Source organism: Neophocaena asiaeorientalis, unplaced genomic scaffold (assembly GCF_003031525.2).
Source record: "Neophocaena asiaeorientalis asiaeorientalis breed wild unplaced genomic scaffold, Neophocaena_asiaeorientalis_V1.1 scaffold226, whole genome shotgun sequence".
Lineage (NCBI taxonomy): Eukaryota > Metazoa > Chordata > Mammalia > Artiodactyla > Phocoenidae > Neophocaena > Neophocaena asiaeorientalis.
The window spans coordinates 8,747,289-8,768,068 of record NW_020173037.1 but is presented as its reverse complement, the minus strand read 5'-3'; the positions used below and the strand labels follow the sequence as shown (position 1 = coordinate 8,768,068).

General features: G+C 40.9%; 1 protein-coding gene across 1 annotated transcript in view; it reads right to left on the bottom strand.

Annotated features, from left to right (window-relative positions):
• Positions 1-19,728, bottom strand: part of NKAIN3 (sodium/potassium transporting ATPase interacting 3) — a 333,800-nt gene extending 314,072 nt beyond the window's left edge. Inside the window, 1 exon segment of the mRNA XM_024742568.1 lies at positions 19,686-19,728. Coding sequence (XP_024598336.1) covers positions 19,686-19,728 — 43 coding nt within the window.
• Positions 19,729-20,780: the final 1,052 nt, after the last annotated feature.

The following is a 20,780-nucleotide window of genomic DNA, read 5'->3' as shown; positions in this document are numbered from 1 at the left end:
GATGATTGTCATATAATAAAATAAAAATAATAGCTAGCATTTATTGAACTCTTAGCCTGTCTGCCATTTTGCTAGAATAATATAAAATATCATTTAACCTTCCCAACAAACTTAGGTGGCAAGGACAGTTTGAGGGAAGCACTAAGCAGCAGTGTCACAGTTTGAACCAAGGTCTAACTCACTCCAGGCCCTCAGTTCTTAGTCCCCCTAACTAACTACCGCTCTGATTAATGCAGCCTTACACACAGATACTCCGCAAAATCTCAGGCCTTACACTGATTTTGTTTTGCTCACAGTAAGTAGTCTATTGTTCTTTTTCTTCCATTAGCAGCAGCCCTACCAAGTATCCTTAGCGCCCTCCACCGATCCCATTATTCCAGGCTAACCAGAAGCCCACACACTGATAACTTTCACCACAAGCTTTCCCACGAAATGAAAAGGAAAACAGGATTCCCAGTAAATAGCAACATATAATAGTCCTTACCTTACTTATTCATTCATTCATGATATGTATTTACTGAGATGACGTGCTACCCTTTGAGGTAGGCAACGGTAAAGATGGAAAAGAAACTATTTCTGCTCTCAAAGAATTTGTTGTCTATTGGGGTGGGGCCATGGGACAACTATATAAAACAATGAGTCAAGTGTCATGACAAAGGAGCATACAGGTGCTATGAAATCACAGGGAAGTTGACACTCAGCCCGTCCCTGAAGGCTAGGTCAGAATTAGGAAGAAGAAATAAGAAACACCTTCAAAGCACAGAGAACAGTATGTACAGTGGCACCAAGATAAGGTAGAGTCTGAAATGTTTCCGGAACACTGAGATATTCTCTGTGGGTGAGCAAACAAAAGTAGGTAAGGAGGTGGTATCCTTGGGACAAGAGGAGGTCCGGCTAAAACTTGGTTGGGTAATTATTGCCAAATTCATTGCAGCACTGGATTCCATTCAGCCAAAGTGACCTAACTTTATAAATGTCAGTTTAAAGATACAATGCTTAAGCTCATAAAACTAAAAATTAGATTTTAAGGTAAAATACTGCCAACAATGAAATGAACCAATAAATCTCCCCAGTGGTCCAGCTGCCTTCCTAGAAATGTAATAAGCTACCAAAGTGAAGTTCTCACATTTAATGACAACATCAAGACTCCTCAAGAGATTCACAGATATTTGTCATTTTTCTGGTATATGCCTCCAAATTCTATTCCCACGTGTAATTTGTCGCTGGCAATGGAACCGGCTTAAATGCAGTTGTTATGAAAAATGACAATGGGCACATTTCAAAAGAATGTGATGGGTTTACAAGATGTGCGGTGATAATGGGATTGAATGACACTACAATGAACAGGATAAGCCTCTTCTACCGAGTCAGTTTGTTAGACTGTCATGTGTATTTTGTGATCATATGTGACAATGCAGGTATTCAAAACTCTTGAAAACAATGAAGTTTCAAATGAGAGTATCACTAAAACACGAGGCAGTAAAGTAGCCGTTCAGCCAACCTGGAAACTCAATTGTGTCTTTCTGTGATAATACCATTATTTGAATTACAACATGAAATGCTGCCTCCGCCTCTAAAAACATACCATTTCATTAGGATTCATACAAAAAAAAAGAAGAGTGAACCTTCATTTTAGAAATCAGTGCCTCCATGCCCCAAATGTCCATGTGCCCATTCCCCTTGTCTCTTTGCTTCCATGTTTAGAACCTCCTCTAGACTTCCCCAAACTCTGCCATCCATAAGCAGTGCACGGCTGTCCTTTTTCCACTGAGTGACCCCTGGAATTCTGAGTTCTTGATTACAAGAGAAGCACAGATTCTTTCGGTTTCTTAGCACCACGCGTGCCATTTTGGCCACCAAACTCAGCATCTCAGAAAACCCGCTTTGCTCTCCCGTTCATCAGTGCCCCACAGCTGGTGACGGCCCAAGCTGTGTGGGAAGCCAGTAGGGGTAACTAGTACCTTTTGTGATGTTTTCAATGCCTTGCCTTTTATTTTGATGATGATGAATTCTCTGGCCTGACCTGGTCTAGGAATTGAGTTTCCCAGTCACTGGTCCAATTGAAAGAAAGCAAGTAAAGGTGTGAGAGGTGTTAGTGCTTGTGACGTTCAGGCCGGGTCTACATGAGATCACTGATTTTGTCAACCTGCTGCATCCATTTCCTTTGCATGATCAGATATCTAAACAGCAGCAAGGCAACTTCCAAAACTATCACCGACCCTATTTTCGACGGCCCCCTCCCCACGCCTTTCACTCTTCCACAATGCAGCCCTTCCTCAGAAAGAGGATGCAGAATGAAACCAGTCCCCGTTTACTGAGCCTGAAGACAATCACAAGCAGTAAGAAGAGCCCGAGAACGGCGCTGGGAAGATGAATAATGTCTTTCCCACTTTTCCCATCCGTGGTGTGCACTGGCACTTTTCTCTGTGTGTTTGTGAAACTGTAGTAAAGGATATTACTTTTGCACGTGGCCTTAGGCCGAAGATAGCACGTCAAAAGTCAAATGCAAGTGAGAAAGACACCGTGCTCAGCTCGCGCTGAGCTGTGCTTCCAAGCTTAATTTGAGCGATATTTCAAATTACCATGAGCGGTTGTTCCAAATATTTAATACGTTAACTGTCTGAGCACCAAAGAGTCAGATGAAAGAATTTACACACCCCAAAATTGAAAAGAAGATGCAGGAGGAGGAAGGAGGAAGAGGATGGGAATAAGAAGAGGAAGAAAGAAAGGAGGAAACCCTATGACCCTGAGCTCAGCATGCCATGAATGAACTCCTTATACAACTTTTCATCTTTGAGATCAACAGATTCTGACTTATGGAGGTTTCCTTTCTTCTTGGCTCCAAGGTCGACCGCCCTTTCCTGGAACTCCCTCCTCTCACAGCATCCTTTATCAGGCTCAGTTGAGGCTCCACTGGTCTTTCTCAGTCTCCTTTGCTGGCTTATTTTATTCTGCCCCCTAAGTGTTGGTACCCCTAGGACTCTATCCTCTGCATTTTTTCTTTCCGCTTTGCTTGTGTGATCAAATCCTCTCTCCTAGCTTTGCCTCTATACCAACCATTTCCCAAATTTTCTTTCATCTCCATCCCTGGTCTTACTCCTAAGCTGACACTCTCATTTGTACTGTGTATTTTCAGCTAAAAAGCCAACGACTACTTTGTAATTAACATTGACTTACTGTCATCACTCAGCCCCGCCCTCTCCCCATATTTCAGAGGTCAGTTAATGCATTATCAATCCCCTGCTCACTCAAGCTAAAACACTTTCCTCCAGGCTTCATATCTGATCGGTCATTAAATCTCTCAAGTCGACCTCCAGAATCACTCTCAAATCCATTCTCTCTTCACTTTTCCCAGGGCCATCGCCTTGTTTAGATCTGAGTCTCTTTTCCCTGAACAAATGCTACAGCCTCTTAAAGGATCTCTCTAGGTCCGCACTCTTGTCCTTTCAAGCCATCCTCCGTACCGCTGCTCTATGTGACACAAAGTCACAGAGTAACATTCCCATCAGTCCATTGTGTTCTTGGCTTCACACTTTTCCTGAATAAAGCTCAAACTTGTTGACACAGAATAAAAAGGTCTTTAAAAAGATGACCCCGATATGTATAACTTAACCTCTATTGCCAGCCTTCTAGTTTAGCAGACAACAAACGGAGTGAACACATAATAAACATCTGCCTGATGAATGAATGAGTTTTAAACAGGATTTGATACATTTGTGCTATTAGAATGTTACTTCCTCTCGGTGTGGAGACAAGGGACCCCTCCTACACTTGGTGGGAACGTAAACTGGTGTCGCCACTACGGAAAATTGTATGGATATTCCTTAAAAAACTAAAAATAGAGTTATCATATGATCCAGCAATCCCACTCCTGTGTATATATCTGGAAAAGGCAAAAACTAATTTGAAAAGATACATGCACCCCAATGTTTATAGCAGCACAATTTACAACAGCCAAGACATGGAAGCAACTTAAGTGTCCATCTACAGACAAATGGATAAAGAAGATATGGTACATATATACAATGGAATATTACTCAGCCATAAAAAAGAATGAACTAATGTCATTGGCAGCTACGTAGATGGACCTAGAGATTATCATACTAAGTGAAGTAACTTAGACAGAGAAAGACAAATATTATATATCACTTATATGTGGAAACTACAAAATAACACAAATGAACTTATTTATAAAACAGAAACAGACTCACAGACACAGAAAGCAAACTTATGGTTATCAAAGGGGAAAGGGGGAGGGATAAATTAGGAGTATGGGATTAACAGATACACACCACTGTATATAAAATCGACAAACAGCAAGGATTTACTGTATGGCACAGGGAACTATACTCAATACCTTGTAATAACCTATAATGGAAAAGAACTGGAAAAAATATATATGTGTAACTGAATCATTTTGCTGTATACCAGAAACTAAAACAATATGGTAAATCAACTGTACTTCAGTTTTTAACATGTTATTTCCTCTCTATGTGGTAAAAACAAATTAAAATAATCTAACGTGTCTGACCTGAAAGTATACATATATACCCCACGTAGATTTCCAAAGCCTCTCAGGCATGGATTCTAAGAAAATACTTCTCAGAGTTGACCAATAGAGATTCTCACTCCCACCATTACCAGTGCTTCTTTCTAGGGTTTTTGTCCCCATTCACATGTTGCAGGGACAGAGCAAGCAAGCAGGAGCTGCCTGGGCTGTGCATTCGCTATGACAAAGGACCCAACCCCGGGAACGCCAAGGTCACATCTTCTGCTGGCCCAGCGGCTCTGCCTGGCAGGGACTATTCAGCTCTTGTTGGGTCAGAAGAAAGAAATAGATCTTAATACATAATGTGGTGAGTCCAGTGACAGAGTTGTGTACAGGATTTATTTGCCCTGGGTGGATGGGAGGAGCTGTCGTCACTAAGTCCGCGGCACAGTAAGTGCCTGTCCACACGTAAATGCAGTCCCGGTGCCAAGGCCACTGCCGACGCTGCCCAAACAATGGCTGGGTCTAGCTGCTTGCGACTGGAGGTCTCTTAGCTTTGGTTATTTCTATGGATTTCTAGATGACCTTTAGTAAAGCTCTCCCATACATTTTCATTCTTTTTTATTCCATCAGTTATTAAAGCAATGGACATTTACCAAATGCTACCCCAGAACTGCCTCTGCGCTAGCTGATGGGCATGTAAAGTTTGGCTCTCAAGCAGCTCACAGTCCTAGCTGGAGTGGCAGAAATAAGTGGATAGTTAGTATATCACGGGTTACGTCCAATGACAGAGTCATGCACTGGAATTACGTCTATATGAGATGAATACATCACCCAACCTGGGGCCTTCTTAGAGAGAGTGCCAGCTGAGAGGTGTCTCAGTGGATAAGTAAGAGGTGGCTGGGGAACAGGGAGAGAGATGGAGGTCAGAAGTGGGACGGTACACGCAAGGAATTACAAGCAATTCGGTGTGGCTGGAGCGTCAGGGATGAGAGGAGGACCCAGGAGAGGATGTTGTGAACAATTATTAACATCACTGGGTTAGAAGAAGTTAAACGTGAATATGAATACCTACGTCAAGGAAGAATTTAGCATTACCTGTCACAAAATCACTCAATAAATTGAAATGACAATGATATCATGATTATAAATATGAAAAGCATGACAGATGTTGGGTTTTTAAATGATTACACCCAGGCATCCAGATCTCACAGCAACTGTCAGTCCACGAGGGCGGGGCTGCTCATGTTCTCTTGGGATTAGTGACTTCCCTGTCAGGGTCCCGTCTCCTGCCTCTTTCCAGGTCCCTGGGGAATTATTCCATTCTGCTCATTCCTCAATTTTTTTTTTTTTTGCGGGCCTCTACCGTTGTGGAGCACAGGCTCCGGACGCGCAGGCTCAGCGGCCATGGCTCATGGGCCCAGCCGCTCCCCGGCATGTGGGATCCTCCCGGACCGGGGCACGAACCCGTGTTCCCTGCATCGACAGGCAGACTCTCAACCACTGCGCCACCTGGGAAGCCCTACATTCCTCAATTTTGTCTCTGTAAATTCTGCACCCTACAGACGCTGAGAAGCATCCCCCGCCCCCTGCACCTGGGCGTTATTCCTCACCAGTATTCAGGGGACTCCAGAGGTCCATGACCTTGGTGTCTAGCTTCAAAGAAAACCTCAAAGTTATTCAAGAAATGGTTTTTCTGGGTACAATTCAGAGCTGTCCTTTAAATAGAAACCCAGGGCTTTTCTCAACAAGCCCTGAGGCATCCATCCTCTGGGACCGTTTTAGAAGTGTCTCGGGCTGACTTCTCCTCTCCTTGGGGGACTTCGGGAAATCCCAACTCTGTCCTCTAATTTCTACATCCAAATAGGAAAAAAAATTTAATTACTTCTTCCCCAACTTCATCTTGAAAACAAACACTATCACATGGAAAACTGTGACTGAATTCCCCTTTAAATTCCTGTGAAGAGAGATGTTATATGAAAACTAAGTGTTACTTAAAAAAAAAAACCAAAAAAAACACTTTGATTCAAAAGAATATCAAGCTAAATTCTAGAATATTCTGGGGAAATGGCAAGATTTTTTTCATTGTCTCTCTTCATTCCTTTTCCTTTACGTTTCTCCCTTGTTTCCTTGCTATTTAGAATCCCACTAGGGGTAACTGGGACAGAAACACGGTGACCAACTCTGCACCAAATGAAGCTTGTGAAATAACATGTCTAAGGTGGATTGGCTTCTGAAAGTTTACACGGGGATCCTGAGGGGTAGAATATTCCTTATCTTATCTTTTCTCCTAAGTCATCACAGTCAGGATCAGAGAGACAACAGACACATTTTGTCTCTTGCCTCACTTTTGAATAAGGTCCCTGTCGAGTGCATCCAGTTTGTCCAGAACCATCTTAGTCCCGACCTGGCACTCCCTTCTCCTCAGCAACCAAAATTGATCTGTTATTCTCAAGACTAAGGACAATGTGGGGTGAGTCCAGACTTGACAAGACGCTCCGAGCAGTCCCAAAGGTGACTCAGGATATCTTATCCAAGACAACGCAAACACGGTGGAGAGAGTGGGGACTTTGGAGCTAGGATCCGGGTTCAGATTCAGACCTCACCACACAGGCTCTGTGTAAATCTGGGCAAGTTGATTTCTCTCTGCATCACTTTCTTCGCCTGTAGAACGCGTGGCATCACCTACCTTGCAGTGTCGTTTTGAGGATTAAATGAGACAATATATGTAGATCTGGGATGGAATGGGTGCTTAATAAACTACAGTTCTAATAATAGCAATAATGAAATCAATACATAAAGATTTAGATCAGCTCCTTTGAGAACACTCACATCTAGGAATTCATTCTTAGACTGCTCAGATTCAGAGAATAATCAGACTAAGTAACACCTCAAGTCCAACACGACACCTTATGGCCTCCTATGAGCGCAGCGGCCAGCACCTGCAGACCACACTAGACGCACAGTACGTTAACAGAAGATTAGAAGATGAAGCAGTGGGGGGCCCTGTCTGAAGCCAGACCTGTCAGATCCCAGGGCCCATGCAGTAAATCTCCACTCCGTGTGCTCTACCTGAGGGTGCTCCGTTCTCTGAGAACCTCCTGGGCATCCAGTACCGTGGCCCCCTCACACCACCACACCCAGCACACCGCCTGGCAGTGGTATGACTATTAGCGGACCGACACTGTTCTGAATCCCGTCACGCTTTAGAAGTATTCAGGGAGCCCACCACACCCCTCCACCTTTGACACTCTGGCTTATTTCATATGGTGTATGGCCCAGGAAATAAGTATTTTTTAAAACCTTTCCCGTTGCTTTTAAAGGACTACCAGGTTGAGAAGTACTGTGGAAAAGTGCTTTGATATTAATAATAAAGATGATTAATAATAAACGTGGTAACACTAATACTGGTGTGTATTGAAAGTTTACTGCATGGCGCTCGTGGTGCTAAGTGCATGGTTACACAACGTGCCGGTGGTAGATTCAGGACAGGCAGTTAGGTCTGAGTGACCTCAATGCTTATATGTTTAACCAGGACCACATATGTGTCTTGTGTTAATTTTATGTTTGATGGGCCATCCATAGAGTAGAGCTGAAAATTAATGTACCACATGACTTTACTCTCTTCCAGGGTAAGGTACAGCTATTTTAGTAGTGGCCACTGGAGGCTGTGACCTTGGCTTTGTATAAAGGCACCACAGGGTGGTGGTTAAAAGCATGCATGCGTGGACTCTGGGCCTGGATACCATTGGTTCAAATACCGGCCCTGCCACTAACCAACTGAATAGCTGGCTCTCCTAGTTACCATTTGCTTAACTTCTCTGTTCCTCATTTCCTCATCAATAAAATGGAAATAATAATAATAACAATAATAATAGTACCTTACAGAGTTCATTAAATTACTACACACGAATAGTGCTTAGAACAGAGTCTGGCATATTGTAAGAGCTATATACGTTTTGGGTTGTTTTTTTTTTTTTCCATCATTATATACCTGAGGCAATGCCCAATGGTGGGAATTTCAGGAATCGTGGAGGCCTGTTGGGGAGACACTTTTGGATGGTTAGCTCTTTGCCACAGTTCTAGGATCACGCTACATTTGTGGCCATTTGATTCTGAATCTTTAGCTCACATGGTGAATGATGTGTTAGCGATTCTCATCAGGGAGAGGGGGATGGTGCTACCTTCTAAGGAGAATTTAGGAATGTGGGGGGGGCATCTTTACAAGGAAAAGGGGAAGGAAAGGGGAAGCCCTACTCATACGTAGTGGGTAAAAACCATGATTATTTCATGTTGCATTCAAGGGAGAGTTGCCCCACCCCAAATGGCAATAACGTTCAATTGAGGAACATTTAGGAAGCAGGATACAGTCCAGGGTGATGGTCTAGAAAAGATTTTATCATAAAGTCAGAGAGAAAAGGACAATTGTAAGTTTCCTTTAAACTTGAAAATGAGAGGGAGACTATTTGGAGAGTAAAAGTGGCAGCTGATGGAAATCAGTTCTGCTGGGCAGGAAAGAGGTCCCTGCAGGGGTAGAGTATGAAGACTCCCACACAATATTTAGTCTAAAAATTCAGGGCCCTAGTCTGCAGGTAGGACACATTAAAAAAAAAACTGTACTATAATTATTATTGTGTCAGAATACATAAGCTTATGAGCAGAGAACAGAAAGAATAAAGTAAAAACAAACAAGTGTTTTAAAAAGTGTTAGGGTAATAGGACTATGTATGATTTTTCTTTCTTTTAAGAGTAAAATCATTGTGAGAAAATCCATAAATGAAAAATTGACAAACATATAATGACTTTTTAACCATAGTGGTGAGAATGAAGCTAGTGTTAAAAATAGATAGCCTTGGACTGGAGAGCAATCCAAGAATGGAGATAAAACACAAGCAAAAATATGGCCCAAGCTTCCTCCTTTTTAAATAAAGAAACCTGTTTTTGGAAGTATTAGGTACGAATACTAATACCTTATATTTTTGACTTGTCCTTCTAATTACTCTAACACACTTCTATATCTTTTCATATACGAGAGCTTTTAAGTTTATAATTCTCTAAAGAATTAAGTTACCCCCTCTTGATTTCATAATTTTCACAGTAATGACACAATTTAGAGTGGGTGGATACATCTGTGGCTGTGTTACTTCTAAATTTCAAACACAACTTTTGTTTAGTTGGAGGCATCCTTTGATTAAGATAAAATCTGTCCTGACTGGAAATCTTACACAATTTAACCATATTTCTAGTTACATATAACTTTCATTTCTGAATTATTATTTATGGGCCATAAAACTGGCTGCTTATAATGAGAAAAAAAAAATCACTCTCCCCCAGGCCCATTTAAAACACTCTGAGATTTTACCCTATTGAATTTGGTGTCATACATGCCATAGATAATACAGAGTACACACTCAGAAACAACATTTCTAACATTGATGTCTTTGATTTGCATTGTTTCCTTCAGTGGTGATATTTTCCTGTATGTGATACTCTAAAACTTTAAGTATCTGGCTTTGACCTGTTTGCACTTTAAGTTGAATTACTTACAGTAACGAACCTGGAATTCTCTTTTCAAACATCTCAGGAGTTTTTCTATCTTTCATTTGAAATGGCATTTTCTTCCCCTGGTGGTAAGTTAACTCTTCTGCAATTTGCTGTACTTACACCTACTCTCCCCTTCTTCTGCTTCATTTTTCACAAAGCCACTTTTTTCTTTCTCCAAAGCACACAGTATGTGGATGCATTTTATGAGCTATCTTTTCTCCTATGGAACAATTTTTGTTTCAGGTCTCAGGAGCATCTTAGTTCTAAAATAGGATGATCACAAAAACCTGGTTACTTCCTGTCCTTTCTCTTATTATATTACACACAAAGTACAATAAAACAGAACATTCCTCCATTTATCCTTTCTGCTTTTCAATTTCAGATTTTGTCAGTGCAATAAAAAGTATTATGTTGGGGTTTTTTTCTCCCCTTTTTCTTCTGTGTTTTCTATTTAAGATGGCTCTGTTATAAAAATAACCTGTTATTTACGTATCGATTTTAGCTCATAGAAGTTAGTTTCCTAGGTACGAATTCGGTTCTGGAAACTATTTAATATACATATTATCTTTTCTAACATTTCCTTAATCTCCTGTATTTTGTACGTGAGCCTGTTTCTCTGCCCTCGTCCTCAGAATGTCATTCCTCTTTTTCTCAGTTTCCAGTCTGCATTATACTTTAATGGGAGTCACAACAATTGTTTCTGCTTTACTGCTGAATCCCTCTTTCCCATTTTCTTTCTCTGTGGGACTCTCTAGGTCCTAAAGTATACACCTCCCAGAAGCCCCCTTCACACAATAAAGCAAAGCGCCCTTATCTCCTAGAGATACGATTTCTCTCCCCCGAGGAAGCTCAATATATGGAAGTATAAAAGGGAGAGGCGTAAGAACCGTCCTGTTGTGAGAATTGTTTCCTGGGCTCTGTGGCCATGATGAGAGAGCCGCAGTGTCCTCGAGAGCCATGAAATCAATGAGAATAACAGCCTGGGATGCTCCTTCCCTAGTTGCCTCTGCAGTGGCCACACAAAGAGACAGCCCACAGCCCTCATCCAACCCATCACCGGGCAAAGGATGTGCTGCTGTCACTGCCCTTGGCAAAGGACTCCAAAAGATGCTTGAGTGTGTGTGTGTGTGTGTGTGTGTGTGTGTGTGTAAATGAGTGTGAATCTAAGCCCACTCCTGCCCTCATCCGAGTCCTGGCAAGGAGCCTGCGCTCTCATGCTGCTTACCTCTGTGTGTATTTCCCCACATGATAGATATTCAACATTTTTCACCAGCTGTTTCCTCCCCACATGAACATTTCCTGCACTGACTATCCCTCTGCCCAGGAGATCTGTAATCGTTTCCTCGCATTGCTCTTGTACCTCTCCTATGTTTTCCCCAATCAGAGCTGCCTCCGTATTTGCAATCAAACCACAAATCTTTCCATCCTATAGTCACAGCATACTCCCTCTCTTCTCCCTTCCCTTTGTCTTGTCCATTTTAGAATTCCTGTGATCGCTTTAGAGTGTCAGAGAAAAGCAGAATATTATTCACGAAACAAGAGACAGGGTCAAACAGATGAAGGCAAAATAAATAAATTACCTAAAATGTTGTATTTGGGGGAGGGTACGATGGCTTTTGAATTACTATAGAAACAGACACTAACTATACAACATGTATGTGATTCCAACAATCCTTCAACAGCAAAGATACATGGCCGTAGTCTATGCTTCCATGATAAGAGTTTCAAACAACATGCAGACTCAATTTTTCTCAATTCCATCCAAATAAGGTAGACAATTTACTACCCTGCCACTTCCCTCTGTGTTTTCACATATCTATTTCTCAGTGACAACATGCCTATGAAATAAGAGCCATGGTTATAAAATTCCAAGCCTCTTAACTTGATCGTGGAATAGAGCAGCAAAATGCTTCAAATAGGTCTTAGTACGAGCCGAACCTGAAACTGTGAGCCACAAACTCTAATGATGATAAACATCTACCAAGTACATACCATGTCCCAGATATTTTTCCAGATAACTGACTTCTTTTGTTTGATTTTATTCATCACAAGCTCAAGAAGGTGTTATTACAGAGCAGGACTTGTGGTGAGTCTGAGTGATTTGCTCAAGTTCACAAAGATAGACCCCTTGGCTCTGACCTGACCACACTTCACGCTCTTGTTCTTAACCACCACTCCCTACTATGGTTTATGTTGATTAGTTAAAATGTTTGTTCGTGTTCTTTAGCAATAATTTTTGTTCTTTTAAATCTGCGTGAGTTTTCATAGGGCCCTCAGATGGCATCAACCGGGGAGCCCATCACAAACAAGGCACCAGAAGGTGTGACTCTGGGGGTGGGCAGTGCTGGAAGTGGGGTGCGAGCTCCTTCTCACCATGGAATATGAGATCTTTGTGAACTTCCAGGACTTATTGAAGAGGCAAAGTGAAACGGGACTGGAGAGAAGAGAATACGATAACCGATGTGGCTGTCAAACGTGAGTGTTCAGCCAAAACCACCCATGGGAGCTTGTTAAACATACACGTGTCCCCATCTACCCCCAGCCATGTAGTTTCAGGGTCTTTAAGGTGGAGCCTGGGATTCCAAAATTTCACAAGCAGAGTGGCTAGAAGAAAGGAGCTGAAGAGTACAGGGTTTCTTTGGGGTAAAATATATTTTTTTCCTATCCTAATTACTTTTATTTTTTATTTATTTATTTTTTAAATTAATTTTTATTGGAACATAGCTGATTTACAGTGTTGTGTTAGTTTCCGGTGTACAGCAAAGTGAATCAGTTATACATATACAAATATCCAATCTTTTTTAGATTCTTCTCCCACATAGGTCATTACAGAGAGTACTGAGTAGAGTTCCCTGTGCTACACAGTAGGTCCTTACTAGTTATCTATTTTATATACAGTAATGTGTATATGTCAATCCCAGTTTCCCAATTTATCCCTCCCCTCATTTCCCCCTTGGTAACCATAGTTTGTTTTCTACATTGCGACTCTATTTCTGTTTTGTAAATAAGTTCATTGGTACCATTTTTTTTAGATTCCACATATAAGCGATATCATATGATATTTGTCTTTCTCTGTCTTACTTCACTTAGTATGACAATCTATAGGTCCATCCATGCTGCAGATGGCATTATTTCATTCTTTTTTATAGCTGAGTAATATTCCATTGTATATATATGTACCACATCTTTACTCATTCATCTGTTGATGGATTCTTAGGTTGCTTCCATGTCCTGGCTATTGTAAATAGAGCTGCAATGAACATTTTGGTACATGACTCCTTCCGAATTATGGTTTTCTCTGGATATATGCCCAGGACTGGGATTGCCGGATCATACGGTAGCTCTATTTTTAGTCTTTTAAGGAACCTCCATACTGTTCTCCATAGGGGTTGCAGCAATTTACATTCCCACCAACCACGCAAGAGGGTTCCCTTTGCTCCACACCCTCTCCAGCGTTTATCGTTTGTAGACTCTTTGATGATGGCCATTCTGACAGGTGTGAGGTGATACCTCATTGTAGTTTTGATTTGCATTTCTCTAATAGTTAGTGACGTTGAGCATCTTTTCATGTAATATTTTAAAATTAGGTTACCATGATGGTTGCAAAACTCTTTAAATATTCAATACTAAAAAATATTGAATTGTATCCTTTAGGTGGGTGAACTCTATGGCACATAAATTGTATCTCAATAAAGCTGTTGAAAAAAAAACTTATGGGCAAAACTGACCACAAAGGCACAGCCTTTCAGGCAAGTCCCTCTGACTACAGCTCACAGAGGCTCACAAAGAACAGAGTTAGAATGGATCAGTTCTCCGAGATGGAAGTGGCGTAGTTTTCTCATTCACTTCAGATAAGTAAAGTAGTTTATGACAAAGACAGAAAACATACTTAGAAAACAAACTTAGAAAAACATAGAAAACAAACTTACAGTTACAAAAGGGTAGAAGGGGGATAAATTAGGAGTTTGGGATTAACAGATACACACTACTATATATAAAATAGATAACAAGGATTTACTGTATAGCACAGGGAACTATATTCAATATTTTGTAATAACCTATAAGGGAAAAGAATCTGAAAAAGAATATATATATATACACTCACACACACACACACACATATATATGTATAACTGAATCACTTTGCTGTACACCTGAAACTAACACAACATTGTAAATCAACTAAACTTCAATTTTTAAAAAGTAGCTTAGGGCTTCCCTGGTGGCGCAGTGGTTAAGAATCCGCCTGCCAATGCAGGAGACACAGGTTCGAGCCCTGGTCCGAGAAGATCCCACATGCCGCGGAGCAACTAAGCCCGTGCGCCACAACTACTGAGCCTGCACTCTAGAGCCCGCGAGCCACAAATACTGAGCCCGTGTGGCACAACTACTGAAGCCTGTGCACCTAGAGCCCGTGCTCTGCAACAAGAGAAGCCACCGCAATGAGAAGCCTGCGCACCGCAACGGAGAGTGGCGCCCGCTCGCCGCAACTAGAGAAAGCCCACGCGCAGCAACAAAGACCCAATGCAGCCAAAAATAAATTCCGTGTGGCACAACTACTGAAGCCTGTGCACCTAGAGCCCGTGCTCTGCAACAAGAGAAGCCACCGCAATGAGAAGCCTGCGCACCGCAACGGAGAGTGGCGCCCGCTCGCCGCAACTAGAGAAAGCCCACGCGCAGCAACAAAGACCCAATGCAGCCAAAAATAAATAAATAAATAAACAAATAAATAAATAAACCAAAGCTGAGATTAAAAAAAAAAAAAGTAGTTTATGACAAAGATAGAGATCTCCAAAGGGAAACATGGTCTCTATTCTCTTTTTGGTCCTTTCTATTCTTTGTTCCTTCTTTCCATTTTACTTTTTTCTGGAGAGGACTCAAGTAAATGAGTATGTTTTAATACCTTGTCTACTGGCTTTTTTTAGCTATGCCTCTTTTCATTATTTTTATAATCATCCCTCTAAGAATTACAGCATGTGCTCTTAATTTATCATGATCAACCCTGAATTCATATATGTTTTCTTTCTTTCTAATGTAAGATATTTTAACTGGCTTTTTAAAAATTTAAGAGAGAAAATAATCTTTTATATTTACCCTTTATTTTTTCCCTTATCAAGGTTCTTTATTCCTTATTGTAGATATAAATTTCCATGTGGTACCATTTCCCTTCAGCCTGAAAAACTCTCTCTAGCATTTTTGATAGTTTGAGTCTGCCAACAACCATTCCTCTCATCTTTTGTTTATCTGAAAATATTTTTATTTAACCATAATTTTGGAAAATTTTTAATTGTATATAGAATTCCAGGCTGACAGTATATAGTTTTTGTGTTATAGCACTTCAAAGGTTTTGCTCTATTTTTTTTTTTGCCTCCATTATTTCTTACAATGTCATATTTATTATTATTCCCTGTAGGTATTCTTTTTTCTGGCTCCAAGATCATGAGGTCTTTCTCCACTTTCCATCCCAGATCCCAGCCTCTGCTCACTCAGCAAAACTCCCAGAGAGGGAATAACTAGATGGAGAAGATTACTTAGTGTGTGGATTGGCATTAGATTAAAATATAACATGCCAGCCCAAAGATCCACCCAGCATTTACTGGTTTCTGCTGGTCCCAGCAAAGATAGTTCTTCTCTGGCTGGTGGCCTCCTTCACAGCCTCGGAAACTGGTCTCACATCCATCAGCTTCTCTGGTATTATATCTAACATTCTTTTGTGCTCACCATTCTTCAATGTCTTAAAGAAATTATGACTATTTTTGTTTGTATGTTGGCCTCGTGATTTCTGGCTTTTATCACATGAATGAAGATCTTGCACATCCTTCTGTATCCAAACTGGAAGTGGAACTCCACTCTGTTTCCAAGGAGCTTAAAATCTGACTGAAGGCATACAACAGGACTAGGTTGGAAATGCCAGGTGATAAGTGAATGATAAGAATGATCAATCCCCCGAGAGTTCAGAGGAGGAAGTAGCGGTGCCAGATACAGTACGGGACATCCAGCTAAACTTGAATTTCAGATACACAAGATATAAATTTTTAGTAAAAGTATATCCCAAGTATTGCATGGGTCCTAATTATATTGAAAAATATCCCTTGTTTATCTGAAATTCAACTTTAAACGGACATCTTGTATTTTTCCTAAATTTGTCCCTAGGAGGGAAGGGCTACTAAGAGGAGAAAAAAGGCTCTAGAAGCAAGGAAAACTTGAGTCAGGTTGTTAAGAAGGGCTGAAATGATCAAAAATTGCCACATAACGTATATGCAGATAAGTACTGGGAGAAATGATCAGAGAAATGTGTCAGGTTCAAAACCCCGGAGGATTCTGAATGCCAGTCTCAGAAGAATGGACTCAATTTTGCTGGCAAAGATGAATAAAAAAGATTCTCTGTAAGTCTCTCATTTTTGACCTCTTTAAAGGTAACAGTAGTAATAGGAATCAATTTTATGGTATAGGTCTTCCACAGCAAAGCCCTTTTCCAATTTTATAGGGCTTTTTGCTTCAATAAGGTCCCATTTTCCTTTTTACAGTTTTCCTTAGGTTTTTACAGCCTTCATTTGTTCAGTTATAAGAAACGATGATGGCTGTACCTTCAGAAATGTGAAACAAATAAGATTTTCTATTCCTGTCAAATAAATGAAAATCTAGATCATGTAGAAACCGACAAATGCCAGACAATGGACTTTTAACCAGGTTTATCTGAACCATCTTGCTATATACTTCAATGCACAATTACAAATCATCCTTTCAAGCTCTTCAGAATCTCAGCCCGGCCAAGAGCTAATTAACTGCTCTGACGGTGGGAAGTTACGGCAACATAAGGCACAGTTTCTGAATGACTGTAAGGTATTTAATTTGAATAAAAGGAGAATTAAAAAGCAGCAGTGAACAAGAGCGGCAGCAGATAGAGAATGCCTATATTAAAGATTTTTGTTTGGTTTTAAAATCGTCCCCCGGAAATTTACATTAGGATGAATGCTTTAAAGCGTGAGACAGCCTTCCACAGCAGACAGTACGTGACAGAAGCAGACAGTGACTGTGTTGGTGCAGCTCTCCCAGCAGAGACTGATTGATGTTTGGTCCTTGAGCATTTTTCCTGCTTCTGATCAGGGGTCAGAACATGAACGAGGATGCCCAGTGCTTAGCGTCATGGTCAGAAAAGCTAAGCTTCCCCTAACGTGTGTAACCTAAGCAAGTGACTGCTGCATCCTAACTGATGTGTGGCATATATGTATCATCTACGAAGTGCCCTCGTCATTAATTTGTAGCTGTTTTCAGTCACTGTCCAGTCTCACCCTCCACCCCAATCCTCCTTCCAGGTCTGAGAACTGGCAGCAGAGATGGGAGTTTTTCTTAGGTCCCTTCTGGGAGAGCAGTTCAGATAACTACAGCTGAAGTCTTCTGGCTGTTTCTGTCTCTTCCGTATTTTACCCCCTATTACGTTTACCTTAACAAGTGGAGAGGAAAATAACTCTTTTGAGGTGCCAAGAACTTTCATGTGTTATTCTACTTAATTCTTACAAGACTATCACGAGGGCGGCACTATTCCTATTTTCAAGGTAAAGAAATGAAGTCTCAGAGCTTTACTGTCTTGCCCATCATTCAAACTCAGATGGGCTCTGATGCCAACCGTATCTGCTTCCCACCTGACCACACAGGTTCACCACGTAGCCTTGCCTGTCTTCTAGAATCTTCAGCTCCAGTTCTCTTTGTAGCTAATCCCTGATTTAATTCTAATTTCACGTGGCATTAAGGGTCCCCAGAACAACTTCCTTCCCGCCCAAAGGTTGAGTCCTGTCTGTAACAGAGTCCTGCTCATCCCAGAAATGGGGTGGAGTTGTCCTTATCAGGCCATGTGTGAGTCAGCTCCCTAAATGCCCAAGATTTCCAGGCGCTTCCCCAACCTCCAGTGCCTTAGAGTAGAAAGTACTATTTACGTTCATAGCCATAGGAGTCCTTCTGCTACCCAGGGATTTGATCATTTTTCACAGCTAGTTTTCCAACTCATATGTACTTCCCTCCACAGGGGGCAGATAAGTGTACGCATGAAAGATTTTGTTTACCAGTAACTCTAATGTTTTATGATACACAAGAGATTTTCCTCTTCTAAATAATATCCTGCAACTTTTCATGGAACTTAATTTTAACAGAACTTATGAAACATTCCAAGTGTATTTAAAAGTATAAGAAAAATATAACATCTACATAGTCATCACCAAGACTGAACAGATGTTAACATATTGCAATTTGCTCTAGATCATTTTTTTAAAGAAATACAATGTTACAGACATTGCTAAAATGCTAATTTCATCCTGTACCTCTTCCTCTCTAGAAGTATCCACTCTCCTGAAGTTGGTGTGGATCACTTCCGAGCACAGTTTTGAATTTCTATAATATAAATAAATTCATCAATAAGTAATATGTGTGTGAGTTTTAAAGATTTATGTAATTGCAATCCGACTGCACATATTTTTTATGGCTTGTTTTTCTCCCACTTTTTATGGGTGTCTATCCAAGGGAAACTTGATGAGCTCAAGGAGATATGTACAAGGATTTTCACTTAATCACTGTATGCTAGTAAAACAAAAAATGAAAACAACCTAATTGTCCCTCTCCTGTGCAATGTTTACATAAATGTGATTTATGGAATGGGATGCTATCAGTGCTATCCAGCAGTTAAAATGGATCAACAAGATCTACACATCTTTATAGAACTTTTCTTTTTTTTTTTTTTTTTTCAAAATGCATTTAGGACAAGGAAAGCACTGAATATAAAATGAGTTTCTACAATAGTAGGGTTTTTTTGCTTCTGTTTAAGATTGATCCGTTAAGAATATAAAATATTGAATGATTTAGTACATAAAAATTCTTAGTGTTATCACTGGTGAGAAAAAAGAAACTGTTTCACTATTTTCTTTATCTAAACCTCTGCTCTGTCTTCAGCTCCTGTGTCCATGCCTGCAACGCAGAAAGCAAAAAGATGCAGGATTTTGACACTAAATTAAGTCAACATGTTAGCAAACTCTCATTCAGTCCCCATCATTGACTCCACTAAAAACTCAGCATAAAGGAAGTCTACCTTTCATTCTTAATAAATCGGTCCCCTTTACTGTATTTGTGTACGGCAATCAGATCAGTGATGCTGTTCAGAGGCTTGGTCTTTCTTGCTATCTGGTCTTATCAAGTTGGTTCCGAAAAGACTTTAGATGACTTATTTGTATGCAGACCAGAATTTCCACCACAACATTCAAACTGCCATATACAGATGACAGTAAATTACTTCCTATATTACCTCCAGACTATTAAAGCTCCAGTGCTATGAGAATAATGCATGTGTGTGCTTGCAACCGTCAGTAGGTAACCAATCAATAAAACAATACTGCTCCAGATTTCAGCAGAGCAGAGGTCTGATAAGGTAACGGTAGCCTGAAACATGTTAATAAATATATTTAGCAAAACCTCTATCAGTGAAGACGAGGCTGCTATGAACTGGGAGATCTGGAAAGCATGCTGGGACCAGTGCAGCTCAGAGCTGGAATTCTACTGGAAACTTTATTGTGGTTGAACCTAGAAGGGAAGAGAGGTGTGAGTCAGACAGGAAGTACTGAGCGATCTGATTGAGTTGCTGAGGCAAAACAGCAATGCTCTGACCGGCCTGAATAGGTCAGGTCGTCCTGCCGTAGGCCTTCCTTGTTCATGGCGATCTTCTTAGTGAGCTTATCACAGCAATAGGTTTGCAATTTGTCGTAAAATTATGGGATTAAGGTTCCTTTCTCCTGCCAGATGCTTAGTTGGATAGAAGGGACTGTGCCTCTCTTGTCTGTTACATATTCCCAGTGCCAAGCAAAGCTCTTCGAACACATAATAATACAATCATAAGAACATTTAAAGGGGTAAGAGGGGAGAGTCCCAACTTAGAGGTCCTATTGGGCACCAGTCTTGATAAGGCAAGTCTTCCCTGTATCTCCATCCCACCTCTGACCAATCCAGCGGGGCCAGTGAGTCATAATTCCAGAGGAGCCACAGAGTGGAGTTCAGAACACAGGTCTGGCTTCAGGCCACTTGGTCCATGTTCAACAGTATTATTCACCTGCTGTGTGACTTCGAGCGAGTTACTTAGCTTTCGTAAGCCTCCACTTTCCCACCTTTAAAATGGAAAATGGTTTCACACTTTGTTTTTAAGGATGAGATAATTCAGGCATTGCTTAGCGTATAGTACCTGCTCAAACATCACTTCTATTATTACTATTATTATTTATTATTCAAGATTAGAATTCATTTGAAAGGAATAGGGCTGATAGGAAATAAGAGGGCATGACACAGCATCCAGCCATTGGTACTGGTTTAGGATGGCATTCCAGACTCCGGGATGTGAAGTCTCAGATGGAATCATTCGCACGTTTCAGAAAACAACCCAGATTTATGGTCGAGGCCAACAGAGAGGTGATGGGCTGGGAGAGGACGATGGAGTTCTAGGCCTCCGAGGCTTGAGAAAAAGCAACAGAACACGGAGGTGGATGAGAGTAAGTTTGATTATTGGGAAGAATGCAGAAATCCAACAGATATCCACTAGGTGCTGGCATAGGGCTGCCTTACTCAGAATTAGTGATCCGATTTTGAGATGCTGGCAAAGAGAGAGGAAACAAGTCAGGAGTTGACATTCATTCCAATGGCGCCAATTACTACAGGAAAGCTTATCTAGAGACATAAATATGACATTAAGCAGAATTGAACTTTTAAGGATGTTGGA